Source organism: Dunckerocampus dactyliophorus, chromosome 3 (assembly GCF_027744805.1).
Source record: "Dunckerocampus dactyliophorus isolate RoL2022-P2 chromosome 3, RoL_Ddac_1.1, whole genome shotgun sequence".
NCBI classification, from domain to species: domain Eukaryota; kingdom Metazoa; phylum Chordata; class Actinopteri; order Syngnathiformes; family Syngnathidae; genus Dunckerocampus; species Dunckerocampus dactyliophorus.
In genome coordinates, this window is record NC_072821.1 from 10,093,730 (window position 1) to 10,109,091 (window position 15,362).

The following is a 15,362-nucleotide window of genomic DNA, read 5'->3' on the forward strand; positions in this document are numbered from 1 at the left end:
TGTATGAGAAAGTTGAAAGGAAAACATACTGTAGCTCTATTTGACCATCATCATCATTTATTAACAAATATATTGCACAACACAGCAGCAACAGAACCAATGTTGTAATAACAGTAAGGAGCAAACTACTCCGCCAGCATTAATACCACTGATGAGTCCATTGTAAGCAACAGCACAGCAAGTGTAACACACATGAGATTCACACCAACAGCTGCATAGCGCAACCAATATTTTCAAATGCATGCAGAGCTAGATAAGGTGGCCTTGTTTTTGTAGACCACATACTCGGCAACGACAGCAGAGAGGCGTTAATGAGAGCATTTAAAGTAGTTGTAAACATTTCCTTTGGCTTTCTCCTTGAATAATACATGGATCTTAAAAAAAATCTTCTAGGATTGTTTGCCCTCGGAAGAGGGCTGTGTTTTTTCTTGCTTAACTTCCTGTATATTAAGTCCTATGTCAAACAAGGATGGCGTGCTTTAATTTATGTAAAGCACACTGTGTAGAAATGTGCTGCTCCAACTTGATATTGCTTCTTTTGCAATCCTTTTTTTAGCATCTATTCTGCTTTCTCCCTTCACCAGCCCTCTTTTGTTCCTCGTTCTCATTAATCATACGAGCGTAAAATGTCCTGCCTTGTGCATTGCTATGCTCTGTATGCTCCATATCTCACTGATGTGTGCCTGCTGCTTTTCGGCCCAGCATAACCATGATACCCACGGGTATCCGTGGTAACAGCTGCATCCGGATGTCAGGGAATGTTGCCAAACATTCCTTGTCATCTACCACCGGTTGTGTTTGGCTTGCTGCTGACTGGCACCGCACTGTTTCTTTCGTTGGGCGATAGACGGAAATTATTTGCAAGCACATACACAGTACATACTCTATTTGACTGAATCAGCGCTGACCATTGCTGTACTGCTTGTGCTTCCATTTATTTAACAAGACAATGGTGCATATCCTGACATTTTCAAGAACATCCATCTCTTAATACCTTCACTGTCACGTCCCAATTAAACAGTCGATCAAAAATCTATGAAAATGCAATATTGCAGAGAGAGAAGCATTTCGCGTATTGAGGTTGAACACAAAGTCCTGGTAACCCTTTATCTTTGAATACGTCAACACATATGCCTGATTTGCATTTCTGATGGTAACTTTGAGCATTAGGTCGCTTCCACTGCCGATCACCGGTGGAAGCCGCCTGCATGTAAATTTGGAGCTCGAGACTTCGGCACTTCACTCGAGTTATTATGAGCCATGAATGGTTGCGTTCAAAGACACCACCTACCTTTGAATGTTGAATTCACATGTTTTAAGTGCAGTTGTATTTTCTGGGATTTCCGAGCATACTTAAATACAACAAATTATCCTTCCGTAGTAAGAGTTCCGATAGTGAGTGACAAGAATATCCACTTACTGTTTTTCTTTGTCTTCCTGTTTATTTAGACCACATATACACGCATTATAAAGAGGTTGTTGTGATTTTCGTAGCGTCCGTGAATGCATCTCACAGTCTAGTGACAATGAGGAAGTGCTGTTCCCAGGACGAGCAGACTAGAGACGTGTTTGTGAGTTGGAGATGCATAAATGGTGTTGGAATTGCACTGCTTTTGATGTGTTCAGGTCAGAATAAAGTTATTAAAGAGCGGCAGACTCTGTGTGACTCTGCGGGGACGCTGTTGTGGCTCTGTATGCCGTCATAACAGAGAAATGTGGCTTGACATGCGTTAATGACGGTCAAAACTTTTAATGTAATTAATGAAATAAATTAGTAACCGCAATTAACGCGCTATTTTTGACAGCCCTAAAAATATATATAACAAACAGAAATTCACAGAGAACTGGAGCATAATAAAAGGGACTGCATTATCTTCAACGGGAACTTCCGTGTGGGATGGTCCGTTGTAGATGTCACTTGCTCCGCCTTCTCCAACCACGGCAAAAGTGATGCAAATGTAAAAAAAAAGGTCAATATTTCAATATTCGAGCACACATCAGACACAGGAAATATATATTGTTGAATGTTGGTGTCATAAGCACTTACAGTTATAAACGTAGTTCAGTGCTTCTGATCTGCTGGCCCTGAAGGCACATCACTGGTATCTTTTCAATATGTAGTAACATCTTAACCTTGTTGAGGTAAGATTAGCACAAAACGCAAGTCTATATGGCATTCCTGCTATTATTTTGGGTCAGCTGATGTTAAAACAAAGTCAAAGTAGCTCACAAGTTCCGGATGCAGTAGCTAGTAGATAATAGATTAGTGTAACCATCTCAAGATAAGTGCATGATTCCACACAATTTCTGCACTTTCTAGATTTAAGCATGAATTATAGATAGAAGCCATCCAAGAATGTTTTAAATCAATACAAAAAACTTTAATTGTTAAAAATATGAGGAGGCGCAGTAAATTTTGTGTGTGTGTGTGTGCATGCATGTGTGTTTGTGTGTGTGCATGCCTGTGTGCGTGTGCGTGCTTGCATGTGTGTGTGCATGCGTGTAGGCGTGTGCATGCGTGTGTGTGTGTGTGTGAGTGAGTTTAAGCAGAAAAATAAGAACCACTCAAGCCTCCAGTATTCAATTTGGATTGAACTGGACAAATAGTACATTTTCATTCACTAAATGAGCTCCAACACCTACAGGAGGACCTTGAATTATTGAGCAGCCAAGAGATTCCAGGCACTCTTTTTGAATTAAAATTTTACAAGCCTTGTTTAATCCAAAGGCATGCTCATTAAAAACCAAAAAAGGTGCATTTAGGAGCTTTACAAAATGTAACCTTTCAACAACATTAAATATTTAATGAGCAAAGTTAAGCCTTTAATCCAAGGGTTTTTGTTTCGATTAACTTATTTGAAAATGGTGATAAAGCAAACAAATCACTGCCACCTCAAACCTTGATGAATGCTTGCATAAACTATATAATGGCTTCTCATTTTTTTTTTATTCTTAGTGGGGCTGATTCACTTCCTCCTCAGAAGAATATTTGCCTTGTTTCTTCTTACCCAGCAGTAAATTAAATGTTGGAATTAGACAGCAAGTGCAACTCAATGGCAGCAAATGAAAGATATGTAAGACGAGGTAATAATACTTAAATGGCACCTGGCAGTACCGGTAGTTTATTTTGCAGTGCGGCTTCTTCTCTTGTTCAGACTGTGGTGTGGAAATGAATCTGTATCATCAGATTTGTTTGGTTCCAAGCTTCATGTCTACAGTCAGTTTTAATTGTCTTCATCACATGTGTTGGTCCTCATGCAGGGACGGTCCAGATGGGTCCAGTCCTCAGCTGGGCGTATTCAGCGGCAACACAGCTTTAGAGTCGGCCTACAGTTCCAGCTCCAAGGTTCTGATTCGCTTTCACTCTGACTTTTCAACTGGCGGATTCTTCATACTCAACTTTCATGGTACACAAACACTCACATTCCACATTTCCTATTATTTAATTGACGGGACGCCAGGTGTGTTTTTTTTCGGGTGAAGTTACTGCATGGAAAATATAAAAATTCTTTAATCAAAAGATGGTAACTTTTTATGTCTATTTCTAGCCTATCGTCTGAAGAAATGCCCTGCTCCCCCTGTAGTGGAGAACGCAGAGATAATCTATGAGGACGAAGACTTCCTAATAGGTAATCATCCAGATTAAATCCATATTTAATCAATTGGTATTGTAATGCATCTGAGGAAAGTAATCAAATGCTAAGGTATTATCTAAAAGGTCCTGACATTCACTTCCATTGTAAAACATTTAGCATTCCAGACAGGTGGTTTATTGCACGCATTGTTTACACATTATTTTTCTTAAAACTTGTCACATGCTCAGCTTTGAAATGCATTGTTTTCCAAGTCGAATGAGATATAACACCCACAGTATATACTCAAATACATGCTAGACTTTTGTGTGATAAAATACTTGTATGTGCGCAGGCTTTGAAAAACATCAATTTGGGGGGAAATAATCACTTGCCAAGGTCTTTCATTTTCCCTCAGCACCGCGTTATGTAATGTGCTCAGAGCCTCTTGCTTTTCATCTTCCATGACCTTTTAGATCAACCGTAGGTGTAATTTAGAGGGAAAAAAAGTTGACATTTTGTAAATCTCAAGCAAGATCAATTTGCCATACTACGCCTTTACAGTGCAGTCTTTTTCTGCAAAATAGGCCATCATTTCCCAGCAGGAAAAAAAAATACAATTATAATGGCAACCATTACAGAACATTTTCATTGTTGTTCACTCACTTAGAAAAGTTAGTTGGGTTGTTTTGGACAGCTTTCTAATGTTTCACATTGAATTTCACAGCAAACCCTCACCAAGGCAGCTCAGTGCATTCATGCATTCATTCATTCATTCATTTTCTCTACTGCTTGTTCAGGCTGGTGTTGTTCAGGGTGACCTGTTTGACATTGTTTTGCAATGTTGCAGGCTTAGATATTTGATGCTAATTTCCATTTAGTTTTAAATAATAGGTCCATCTTAGAGCACCATTTGTGAATAAATAATGTAGCATATATTTATATTTTTATATATATAATATATATATATATATATATATTATATTTTTTTTTCTATTTTTCAAGGTGATATTGTGACTTATCGTTGTCTGCCTGGTTACACACTAGTCGGAAAGGCGGAGCTCACGTGTACACTCAACTCCCATTTACTGTTTGAGGCCCCGCCCCCAACTTGTCAAGGTAAGGCGCCATCCATTGCGACTTCTGAGCCATCCATTTTGTAGAAGTGTGGTACACCCTGGACTGGTCACCAGTCAATTACACGACACTTATAGACACTCACATTCACACGTGTGGACAATTTACAGCGAGTGTTTGGACTGTGGGAGGATGCGGGTGCACCTGGAGAGAAAACCTAGGCAACGCTGGGAAAACATGCAAACTCCACACAAAGATGTTCCAACGGAGATTCAAACCTGAATTTGAGGCTAACCGCTATTCCACTGCTCGACTTTTAATCCAAGTGCACAATTTACAATATTATTTACAAGTGGAAGGAAAGTCAACAATTTTAGTGTGCTTGCGTTGTTCTTATCTGTGTAATTAGTACTAATAATTATAATAATAATTAATACAACACATTGTAAATACATTTTTTGCATACAATTGAGCAATGTTTGTGAGAATGATGCAGATTTGCCTTGTCCAACACTTCCAATCACAGAAAAATCATCTGAAATGGTTTCAAAACATCAAACAGGCTACTTTTCCATTGTTGCGTATCACTGAGGTTTCAAAAGGCACCCCAAACACTACTTTTTTGCGTAAGTAAGCATTATTACGTTTTTTGTCAATTGCTGTGACACAATTCCTGGAACAACTCACCATTTTCTCAAAGCTTCACACCCAGCAGTGCAAACATCTAACTTTTGGTCCCAGTCAGTTTTTACCCTCAAACAATACACACAAGCAGTCAAAGCACATGACTATATGAACACTGGAGGGAATAATTCAACACGCTGCCACCAAAATGTCCAGGATGGGGTTTATTCATCGTGTTTCCACCACACATACAGGTTAATCAGCATCGACAGCAACAGCATCAACATCAGCATGATCTTGTCTCAGGTCAGTGTCAGGCCATAGTGTTTCTTCAACATCACATATTAAAGTAAGTTTGGCTGGACTAGCTGGCCAGCTTCTCTCCTTGTCCTCCTATGTACCACATGATCAACGAGACTGGCACGGATTTCATCAGATATCGCTTATCTTTTTTGTCCTCTATCGTCCCCATCCTCTGCACCCACTGCATGGTCCACCCCGGGGTCCATTGTTACAACGTACATGAACATGACTCTGGGCTGTATTTATTGACACACAATTCTGATTGGTGTGTTAGCAATTTTCAGGCGCGTTCACCTGGAGAAAGACGTGGTCTCTTGAGTTTAACTTTAACTTTAGTTAATTATATTACAAGCATGTGTTTGCCGAATGAACGTAAAGTACAATGAATAATTTATCTGGCCACTTTTGTGTAAGCTTTTGCAGACAGTTTTAAGTAATGAGGCATGTGTTGAAACAAGTGAATTGTGTTTATGGTTATGGGAAATGTGTGTGTGTGTGCTTCTGGATATGACGAAAAGGTTTGGGTTTTTGGGCAACAGGAACAAGGTTCTGTGTTTTAGCAATTGACAAAAACTGTAACACATCAAGTCTGGTAAGTGACATACAGGGAGCAAAACCTCTTCACAAGTCTCCAAAATTCTGAACACATTTTCTGCGGTGTTCTGTTTCCACATTTACTGTGGAATAACATTGCCATTCAAAATGGCAATACAGGAGCTAATTGGCCAAAATATGTACCACCCGGCCGGCATACCTCAATGCTTAATTGTTAGCACTTCACTCAGGATGTAAGCACTAGGAAACAACCATGACATTCTCTTCGCCCATCCAAGAGCATAGGGCCTCAGTGAAGTGCTTCCACTGCTTCCAATCACTGAAAGGACCACGGGTGACTTTTTTGGGGGGAATGGCGCTGGAAGGATTATGCCCGGCAGCCCTTCATGGTATGGAAGGGCTGATATGGGTGCCATTCAAGGATGGATAAAGCACTCAACGTGCTTCTTTACCTCCATGACTGGCAAGGGAAGATATTACCTGTGGTGTGGACGAGGCCTTGTGGTCAGACCCTGCTGTGTTTACTTACTTTAATATTTTTGTGAGCATATTTTAGTTCACTCCAAAGTAACTATATCTGCTGTGCACATGTTGCACTTGTTTGTTTGAAAAATAAAACTAATAATTGTTTCTGAAGCATGTGCGTGTATCTACAAATATTTCTGTGCATGTGAACAATTTGAAGATTTGTCTACAATGTTAACTATTTTAGAATTATGCAATAAGATGAAAGTGCTGTGTTTTAGCAATCTGAAAAAACTGTAAAAAGCACGAAAGGCTGCGTTCTTACAATATCACATGCCACTGAAGTGCTTCTTGAGAGCAATTAGAGTTCACCTCCTCTTTCTGTGAAGTCGGCCTTTGTAATAATCATCACAAAGACAGTTGGCGAGACATCCTGTGTACTTCTGATAAATGGCTTAAGAACACTGCCTAGATACACTTTGCACTTCAAACCTAGTAAAAATTACTGATCTTCTCTGAGTGGGTTATTGTAACTATTTAGAGTGAGCAGGTAAAAGGAAGACAGCCTTGAATGAAGTGGAAAAAGAAGCTCAGGAAAACTGACAAATGTGTGTTGCTTGGTGATGTGGTTTGCACAGGAAAGTTTTTTCCCCTGCTCAGATGGCTTGTAACGTGCTTGTGTTTACTTACTGCACCTCCTCCAGCCCAGTGCCCTGCCAATGAGGAGCGATCTTCATCATCAGGGGTCATACTCAGTCCCATGTTTCCTAGCAACTACCCCAACAGCCAAACCTGCTCCTGGCTGCTGCGAATGCTTCCAGGTACAGTTGGTGTTGATGAAATAATGCAAAGTATGCCTTTACCAGATTAATACTGTTTGCAGCGGTATGGAACACACGTGGCACAAAGGCACTCATTAGCGCCTCTATTCAATTAACTGCTGAGTCTCCTTTCATCCGTCGGTCTACAAAAGCAAATAGAATTATTTCCAAGTTTTACCTTTGGATGTAAACGTGCAATTTGCAATGAAAGCGCTGGTTATGCGAGGGGGGAGTAAGGTGTCTTCCTTTCATATATCAAATCTAATGTTTTTTCATGCTGTGTTCATGCGTGATGTGCTGAATGAGCGCAGTGTATGATTTCATTGATTGTATTAGTCCGGAGTTTCATACGTCGTACTTCACTTTGTTCTTATACAGATGTTTGTGCCACATAGAAATGTGCAGCACCCTAAATTGTCTCGTTACTAGTATTATTTAATTGGTTTCTTATTTGTGAATTTATTAAGACTAACCTGTCTCACTTGTTGGTAGTAGAATGTGTTATTTTATTTTGTGTTTTAGTCATGATTTTTTTTCATGACTTTTGTTGAGACAAAATGTTTAAATTAAATAAATATGGCACTTTTCTCTACATTCTTTCTTGCACTGCATATTGCAGCATGTGCCTTATTTTGCAGAAACAGTGATTATTTGTGAAATGCATCCAGTGGCAGCGGCACAGTAAAAGAAGCTTTAAGGGATCGATTTTTTTCATGAAGTTGTATGACATCCCCATCGGTAGTGTAGTCCGTCAGTGGTGGCTTACCCGCCCCCCACTTGGTCCCATGAGCCTAGTTCTGGTCAGATTTTGGTGATGAGAAACGTACTTCCATTTAGTTATTGGGATTACTCAAGTAAAGAGTAATGCGTTCGAAAGAGTAATACATTTGCATGACAAAAATGCCTCCTCGAATAAATCTGGCCTCACAAATGGCTCTGCTTTATTTTCTCTAACGTTGTATTTATGCGCGCTATATTAATGCGACCTTTGCATCTTCGTCCGCTGCGGAACACATACGTAAACAAGATGCCTGTGACGCTTGCAGCGAATGCATCTTCATCACATAAACAACACAGACAGCCGATAGCGAGCATTAATACGACGTCGGAGAAAGTAAAGCCGAGCAATTTGTGAGGTCTGATTTTTTTCGAGACGGCATTTTTGTCATGCAAATGTATTACTCTTTCGAACGCATGTTGTTTTGAGAAGCCAAACTCTTGACTTAAGTAGCCCCAGCAACTAACCGGAACAACATTTCTCATCACCGAAATCCAACCAGAACTGTGCTCACGAGAAGTAAGTTGTAAGTCACTGTTGATGGACTACACTGCTGATGGGTCAAAAAATCTGAACTATCCCTTTAATGTGTTCATTCATAACACAAGATGTGACCTGATATTATCTACCTGTCTATATTGGTATTGGTTGATATCGGTATCGGTCATGAAGTGCTGGACAATATCGGTACAGCGGATATTGGTAAGAAAGCCAATATCGAGCATCTCTACTTCCAAGCCAATGCTAACTCTAGTTAGAACAATCAAAATATTGCTAACTAATGCTTTTCAGGCAGTGTCCATCATTACTGAATATTATTATCTCTGTAAAGGCAGAATTCACACAATCACATTAGGTGCAGGTGTACCTAGTGAAGTACTGACTAAAGTATCTAAAGTATTTAACTTCGTGTATCTCGTCTCTCAGGTTACATCATCAATATCTACGTTGAAATGTTCCACAGTGAGAAACAGTTTGACGAGCTGGAAATTTTTGACGGTAAGCAAAGCCCAGCCTCTGTCTCACACACACACACACACACACACACACGCACACGCACACGCGCACACACACACACACACACACACACACACATGCATGCTTCCTTAACTCTTATTTGTTTATGAAAAGCATCACCGCTGTTAATAAGATGCATAGCAGTTAATTCTAATTTGCAGTGTGCAGAATTTCCCCCCAGGAGGTCCACGTCTGTTACGTAACAGTAAATCTGAAAGTTTGCAGAACACATTTGTTGTTTGAGCGTATGTGCGTGTGTGTGTGTGTGTTTATTTACAATGGTTTAAAATGTTTAAAGAAGTTCATAAATTACTTTAACGTCACTGTTCGAAACCAAATGATGTTTGGAAAGGTTAAAAAAAATAATATCTCCTGTCTATCTTGAAGCTCCTCAGCAGCAGTTGTAGTATATGAAACTGGGGTAAACCACCACAGCCATGTACTAATTCAACCATATTTACTTAAAATTGAAAGTGGAGACACAGGTATCAACAGAGATCCAACTGATATTACTTTTTAATGTAAATTTCGTCATTTTTCAGTCATCTAAAATAGCTCCTAATGCATCTATTATGTCTCAGGTCAGGTCAAGTTACAAAAACTAACTCATAAATATTACTTAAATTTAGACACATTATTGTCAATGTTGCAACCCCTGTTTGGGTTGCACAGTCCTGCACAGGTATTATTACAGGATTACGAGAATAATGGAACTGATACACAGGTGGAAAAAAGAACAAATTATGCAGCTATCCATGCAGTCCGAAATGTAGGATTGACTATGCCTGCAGCGGTCGTCTCATGGCATGTTTTATTCATGTGTTCCTTGCAGGATCGTCAGGACAGAGCCCTTTGCTTGTGGCTCTCAGTGGAAACCACTCATCTCAGCTCAACTTCACCTCCAAAACCAATCAGCTTTACCTACGCTGGTCCACTGACCACGCAACCAACAAGAAGGGATTCAAGATAAGATACTCAGGTACATGCAGTACATACATACAGTATATTATACACTAATAAAAAAACAACGGAACATTGCGCTCTCTTTTAACAGAATGATGTGGTATTAGCTATGTCAACTTGAAATGCATGGTGTTAGACCACTACAATGCTATCTGTCACCTATGCAACTAAAACCCCAATGATAAACATATTGTTGAAATCAATCTGTCAATATGATGAAAACATGATCAGGTTCTTCTAAGGTCACTCATTTGCAACTGTTTTCTGAATGGCATCGCAACTATGACGAAAAACAGTATATAACTTTGTCAAAATTGAAGAAAGCGATACCATTTTTGGCCCATGCAGAGATCTCGAGTACTGTTACAAGCACATACAATCTGAGTGGGACTTGGTGCTTTTGTAGAAACTTTCCTGTACAGTAATCCCTCGTATGTTATGGTTAATTGGTTCCGGACTCAATTATTCTTTATTTATAAATACAAATAATAGAAAACCTGTTCTAAATACAGTTTTTAACATTATTAGAGCCCTCTAGACTTGGACTAACACCCTTTAGTCACCTTTACACTCATGTTACCCAGTATAGTACACATAATGAGAGTAAATGAGCCATAAAATTAGCCTTTTAAGACATAAATATGACTCGTACTCGTGTGTGTTGTGCTATTAATGTGTTTCCTCAGGGAGCTGAGTGCCGGGCAGACAGGAAGTGACGTCCGGTGTTCAGAGTTGAGTTTTAGCTTGGCATGGGTTACTGCAGCAACATCTGTTTTTGACTAGGGAGTTTTATTAGGGATTATTGTGCCTGTTGTGAGATAATTCAAACCTGCTGAAAGCCTGTTGTTCCGCCAATCTAATCTTGCATTTGTGTGCCTCACCTAACATTACAGTAACATTACTAACACCTATTGACCAGTGTCTGCACAGTGTCTTTGAAAGCATCTTCTGAATGCCTTACTTATGTATTTTAGTTCATTAGCCATTTCTATGCTTGAAAACGCTTAATTTAGGCAAACAATACATTAAATGTGCTTCCATATGCATATATTGACAAATAATAGTCCATATTCAACACAAAACAGGACTATTTATTAATAAATATGTATTTTAAAAACTGTGATTAAGTGAAGCCGCGAACGCCGAACCGCAAAGTGGTGAGGGACGACTATTACTTTCTCGTAATGATTAATGTGTTAAAATTACCATGAAAATATCAAATATTACATACTATAATGTCTCTTTCCAGGTGTGGTTCCGACTGTAATTAGCAAATGATTAGGTCATTATACCCAAACAACATTGGGGAGGGGAGTGTTGAAATGAGATATCAAATTTGTGGTGCAGAGAGAGCAGATGTATTTTCAAGGAGATGACGCTAGTGAAAGACGAAAGGTCATATGAATCATTTGATAGCGACTGATAAAGAATACTTCGTGGAAGGATGAATATTTGGTATTAAATTGTTGATTACTGAATGTGTTTTTTCTGTGAGTCATTCCACCCACACCCCGAAATAAATGTAAGCTACACAAAAGACACAGAATATGCCGTGAGAATATACTGTATAAAGTGTACTTTCTTTCATTTATGTCTTCCTTTCAGCTGCGTACTGTAGTATTAATGATCTCCCAGTGAATGGGGGCGTGACCAACCGAACCAAACTTCGCCTAGGTAGCAGACTTCAGTTCTACTGTACCCATGGTTACCGTCTGGTAGGCTCTATGAATTCCACTTGTAGACTCCACCCCAATGGGCTTTACCAGTGGGACACACCTCCACCATTCTGCCAAGGTAATATGAATGCTTCTAAGGGGTCATCACATATCAGCCCAATGATCAAGTTAGATAATCTGACACTGTAATTGTGATTGGCAGCCATCTCCTGTGGGATCCCTCAGTCACCAGGCAATGGCAGCTTCCATGCCTACCAGTATACTGTGGGCAGTCAAGTGACCTACCAATGTAACCATGGTTACCACCTTGATCCCAGTCTTCCAGTGACAGCTGCATGTATGGAGGACGGCAGTTGGAGTAATGCTGCCTCACCCACTAGATGCCTCCGTAAGTATACTTACTATAGTTCTATCTATGTGGAAGTTTAATTTTTAAAGCTTGTATTGACAAGTGTATTGCACAAAACATCAGCAATCGAACTGATGTAATAACTGATGTTGTAATAGCAATAAGTTTAAACTGCTCAGACGGCATTAATACCTCGGATAAGCATCAGTGCAGTAAGTTTAACATAACACCAACAGTCGAGTAGCGCAATCAACATTTTAAAGCGCATGCAGAGGTCGATAAAGTTGCTGGAGGCTGACCACTTGTGAAACTTCATATGCAGCCAGGTGCAAAGCTCTTACAAATCAACTGATTGTGTCATTAATTCACATCTTTTGACCGTATATGTATATATTTTTTCCCCCAGCCATCCACTGTACGAGCATTGAGGGCACCTTGTCAGATCACATGACCTACCGTCTTCTGTCTGGTATGCTGGGAGAGTTTGGTTCTGTGGTCATGCTGGAATGCTTAGCAGGCTACTCTTTCGGGGCGGGGCATCGGACACTGCGCTGTCTTGCCAACGGGACTTGGGAGGGGTCTGATGGACCAGCCACATGCAAGAGTAAGCCGTATGAATAGCCTATTCTATTTTTAGTCATCTAATTGGACATTATCAATATGATTATTGTTATATATTATTGTGCTTATTTTACTTTATAGTTTTGTCCTGTGGAGATCTTCCCTCTCCGCCCTTTGGCACCAAACTGGGCACACTGACTACGTTTGGAGCTACTGCGATCTTTATGTGTAACCATGGTTACACATTGGTGGGGTCACACGTCAGAGAATGTGGAGCTAACGGGCTGTGGAGTGGTTCCGAGACCAGGTGTCTTGGTACGTCAAAAGTTTTGTCTTTTAATCTGTGAAATAGAGGACAGCAGCGGTACTCCCACTAAACTGAATGTTTTATTAATAAAACTACATGGGTTCATGTACTGAGACACACCTAGTTGGTTGTTACAGATGAGCTTGGCCCCGAATTCTTCATCTTACTGAGACATTTTAGAGAATTATCAAACACCTTTTGGGATGAACTAGAACAGATATTGCGAGCCACACATATGTTCTTCTGCGTCAATGAACAAAAATTGTATTCACTCCAAAGAATTTTTTGACAAAAGGCCAAACGAGTACCGCTGGTCGTACACACGCTGAATCGGTGGTACATATATAGTTGGAAAATGAGTATATACAGATACTATATACAGTATATACAGTGAGGAAATGAGTATATACAGATACTATATACAGTATATACAGCGGGGAAATGAGTATATACAGATACTATATACAGTATATACAGTGAGGAAATGAGTATATACAGATACTATATACAGTATATACAGCGGGGAAATGAGTATTTCATCCGTTGCTGATTTTACCTAACAGAACGCATTTTGACCCCCTGAAAGATTCAGAGAAAAATTGGGAGAATGTGATGTGTGTGGTCAGATGAGAGCAAAATTGAGCTGTTTGGCATCAATCTGACTCATCGTGGTTGGAGACATAGAAATGCTGAACATGACCACCACCACACCATCCCCACTGTCAAACTCGGAGGAGGAAACATTCTGCTTTCGGGCTGTTTCTCTTCAAAATCCCTTCTGAGATATGTGTGCTACTCAACAAACGTTTGACCTCTGTGCTTGCCAACAAGGGTTTCTCCACCAAGTACGAAGCCACATTTTGCATTTGGATCAAATACTTATTTTCCCTCAATTAAATATAATCCATGCAAGTACTACCCACATGTTGCAAGCTACGCCGTGTAACAAAAATGTTTGTATATGTGAAGCAAAATATTTTTGAGTTGGGACTAGAGGTAAAAAGAACCACTGTTTTTGCTCCATCCAGAGCCAGCTGGCCCATGAGGCAATATAGGCAAATGCCAAGGGTGCCATGGCATCCACGGGGCGGATTCGGACTGTTAAAACTAGTTATTACGATTAGCTCTTAAAATGGAAACCCTCACATCAATTCAAATGTAAAGCAACCTAATTATTATTATTACAAATGATGTCAAATATCCTTGCGCTCATCACTTTTGTACATATTTGTATATAGGTATTTTATATACTGTAGCATATATAATATATACTTTTGTACGTAGCTATTTTGTATATAGTTATTATATAGTGCCTAGGTTCCCAAAGTGGGGTACACATAACCCCAGGGAATATGAGGCTTTACCGCTGCTTGTATATATTTTTGTACTTTGGATACTACTTAGTTTGTTTGTTAAACTTTCCCTTTCAATTTTGTGTCAAATTAACGTGCTGACTCAAATCATAGCGACTGCAAGTGGACAAAAGTGAAGCTCAAGTTCCACCCATTCAAACGGAGGCACCCCAAAGTGGACGAATATTTATCTATTTATCTATTTGTCAGTGTTCATGTCAAACTTTTATCAGAGTTTGAGTGATAAAATTTAGAAGGTATTACTATTATTATTATTTATTGACTTATTTACAGGATTTTGACTTTGTGGTAAGGGTATTTACAGGTATATTGCATCATATTTTTGTATTCATTTTGTAATTTGTTAACCATGTAAATTGGTTGACACGTTAACTTACAATTTAAAAGTGGTAGAAACAATGCCATTCAATTTTATATTTCTGCAATTGTTGCCATTTTGTAAGCTATGGAAATGGCCGACGGAGGGGGGAGCCATATAAAATACCTGTTGTATATATATTTGTGTGTGTTTAGTTAATTTAAATATGGTTGTATTATAGTTAAGAATATGGTAGTGTTGTGCAATAGATGTGATAATTGTTATGTGAAGTGACATGTTTGAACGACAGGTGTCGCTAATTCGCAAGGTTGTACAGAGCGTAGAAGTAGTAGTTCAGGAAGTTAGAACGAGAAAACGAAAAGGTGATACAGACGCACATGTTGAATGTATGTTGTGTAACGAAGTAAAGTAAAGCCAAGAAACGACACTTCTGACGTCAACTTCATTTGTGTGACTAGCAACGAAGTTACAGCTAAGTTACCACAATACCGCCTATGGCGGCACGGTGAGTAGGCCTGCCTCTGGCTATATCTATAATAACTTTGAAGGGTTAGTTTTTACAATCAACACTACATCTTCTATTTTTACGTCCTGTATGTGTG

General features: G+C 39.5%; 1 protein-coding gene across 4 annotated transcripts in view; it reads left to right on the forward strand.

Annotated features, from left to right (window-relative positions):
• The window catches only part of LOC129178114 (CUB and sushi domain-containing protein 1-like), a 493,613-nt gene that overhangs the window by 428,685 nt on the left and 49,566 nt on the right, over nt 1-15,362 (forward strand). For 2 of the 4 annotated variants that reach the window (XM_054769950.1, XM_054769952.1), the window contains exons 46-55: nt 3,262-3,407; nt 3,549-3,629; nt 4,578-4,691; nt 7,301-7,417; nt 9,123-9,194; nt 10,045-10,191; nt 11,781-11,969; nt 12,054-12,239; nt 12,607-12,804; nt 12,903-13,076. In XM_054769950.1, the coding sequence (XP_054625925.1) occupies nt 3,262-3,407; nt 3,549-3,629; nt 4,578-4,691; nt 7,301-7,417; nt 9,123-9,194; nt 10,045-10,191; nt 11,781-11,969; nt 12,054-12,239; nt 12,607-12,804; nt 12,903-13,076 (1,424 nt within the window). The remainder of the gene's footprint in view (nt 1-3,261; nt 3,408-3,548; nt 3,630-4,577; nt 4,692-7,300; nt 7,418-9,122; nt 9,195-10,044; nt 10,192-11,780; nt 11,970-12,053; nt 12,240-12,606; nt 12,805-12,902; nt 13,077-15,362) is intronic. The other 2 variants (XM_054769951.1, XM_054769953.1) reach the window with 2 other exon arrangements.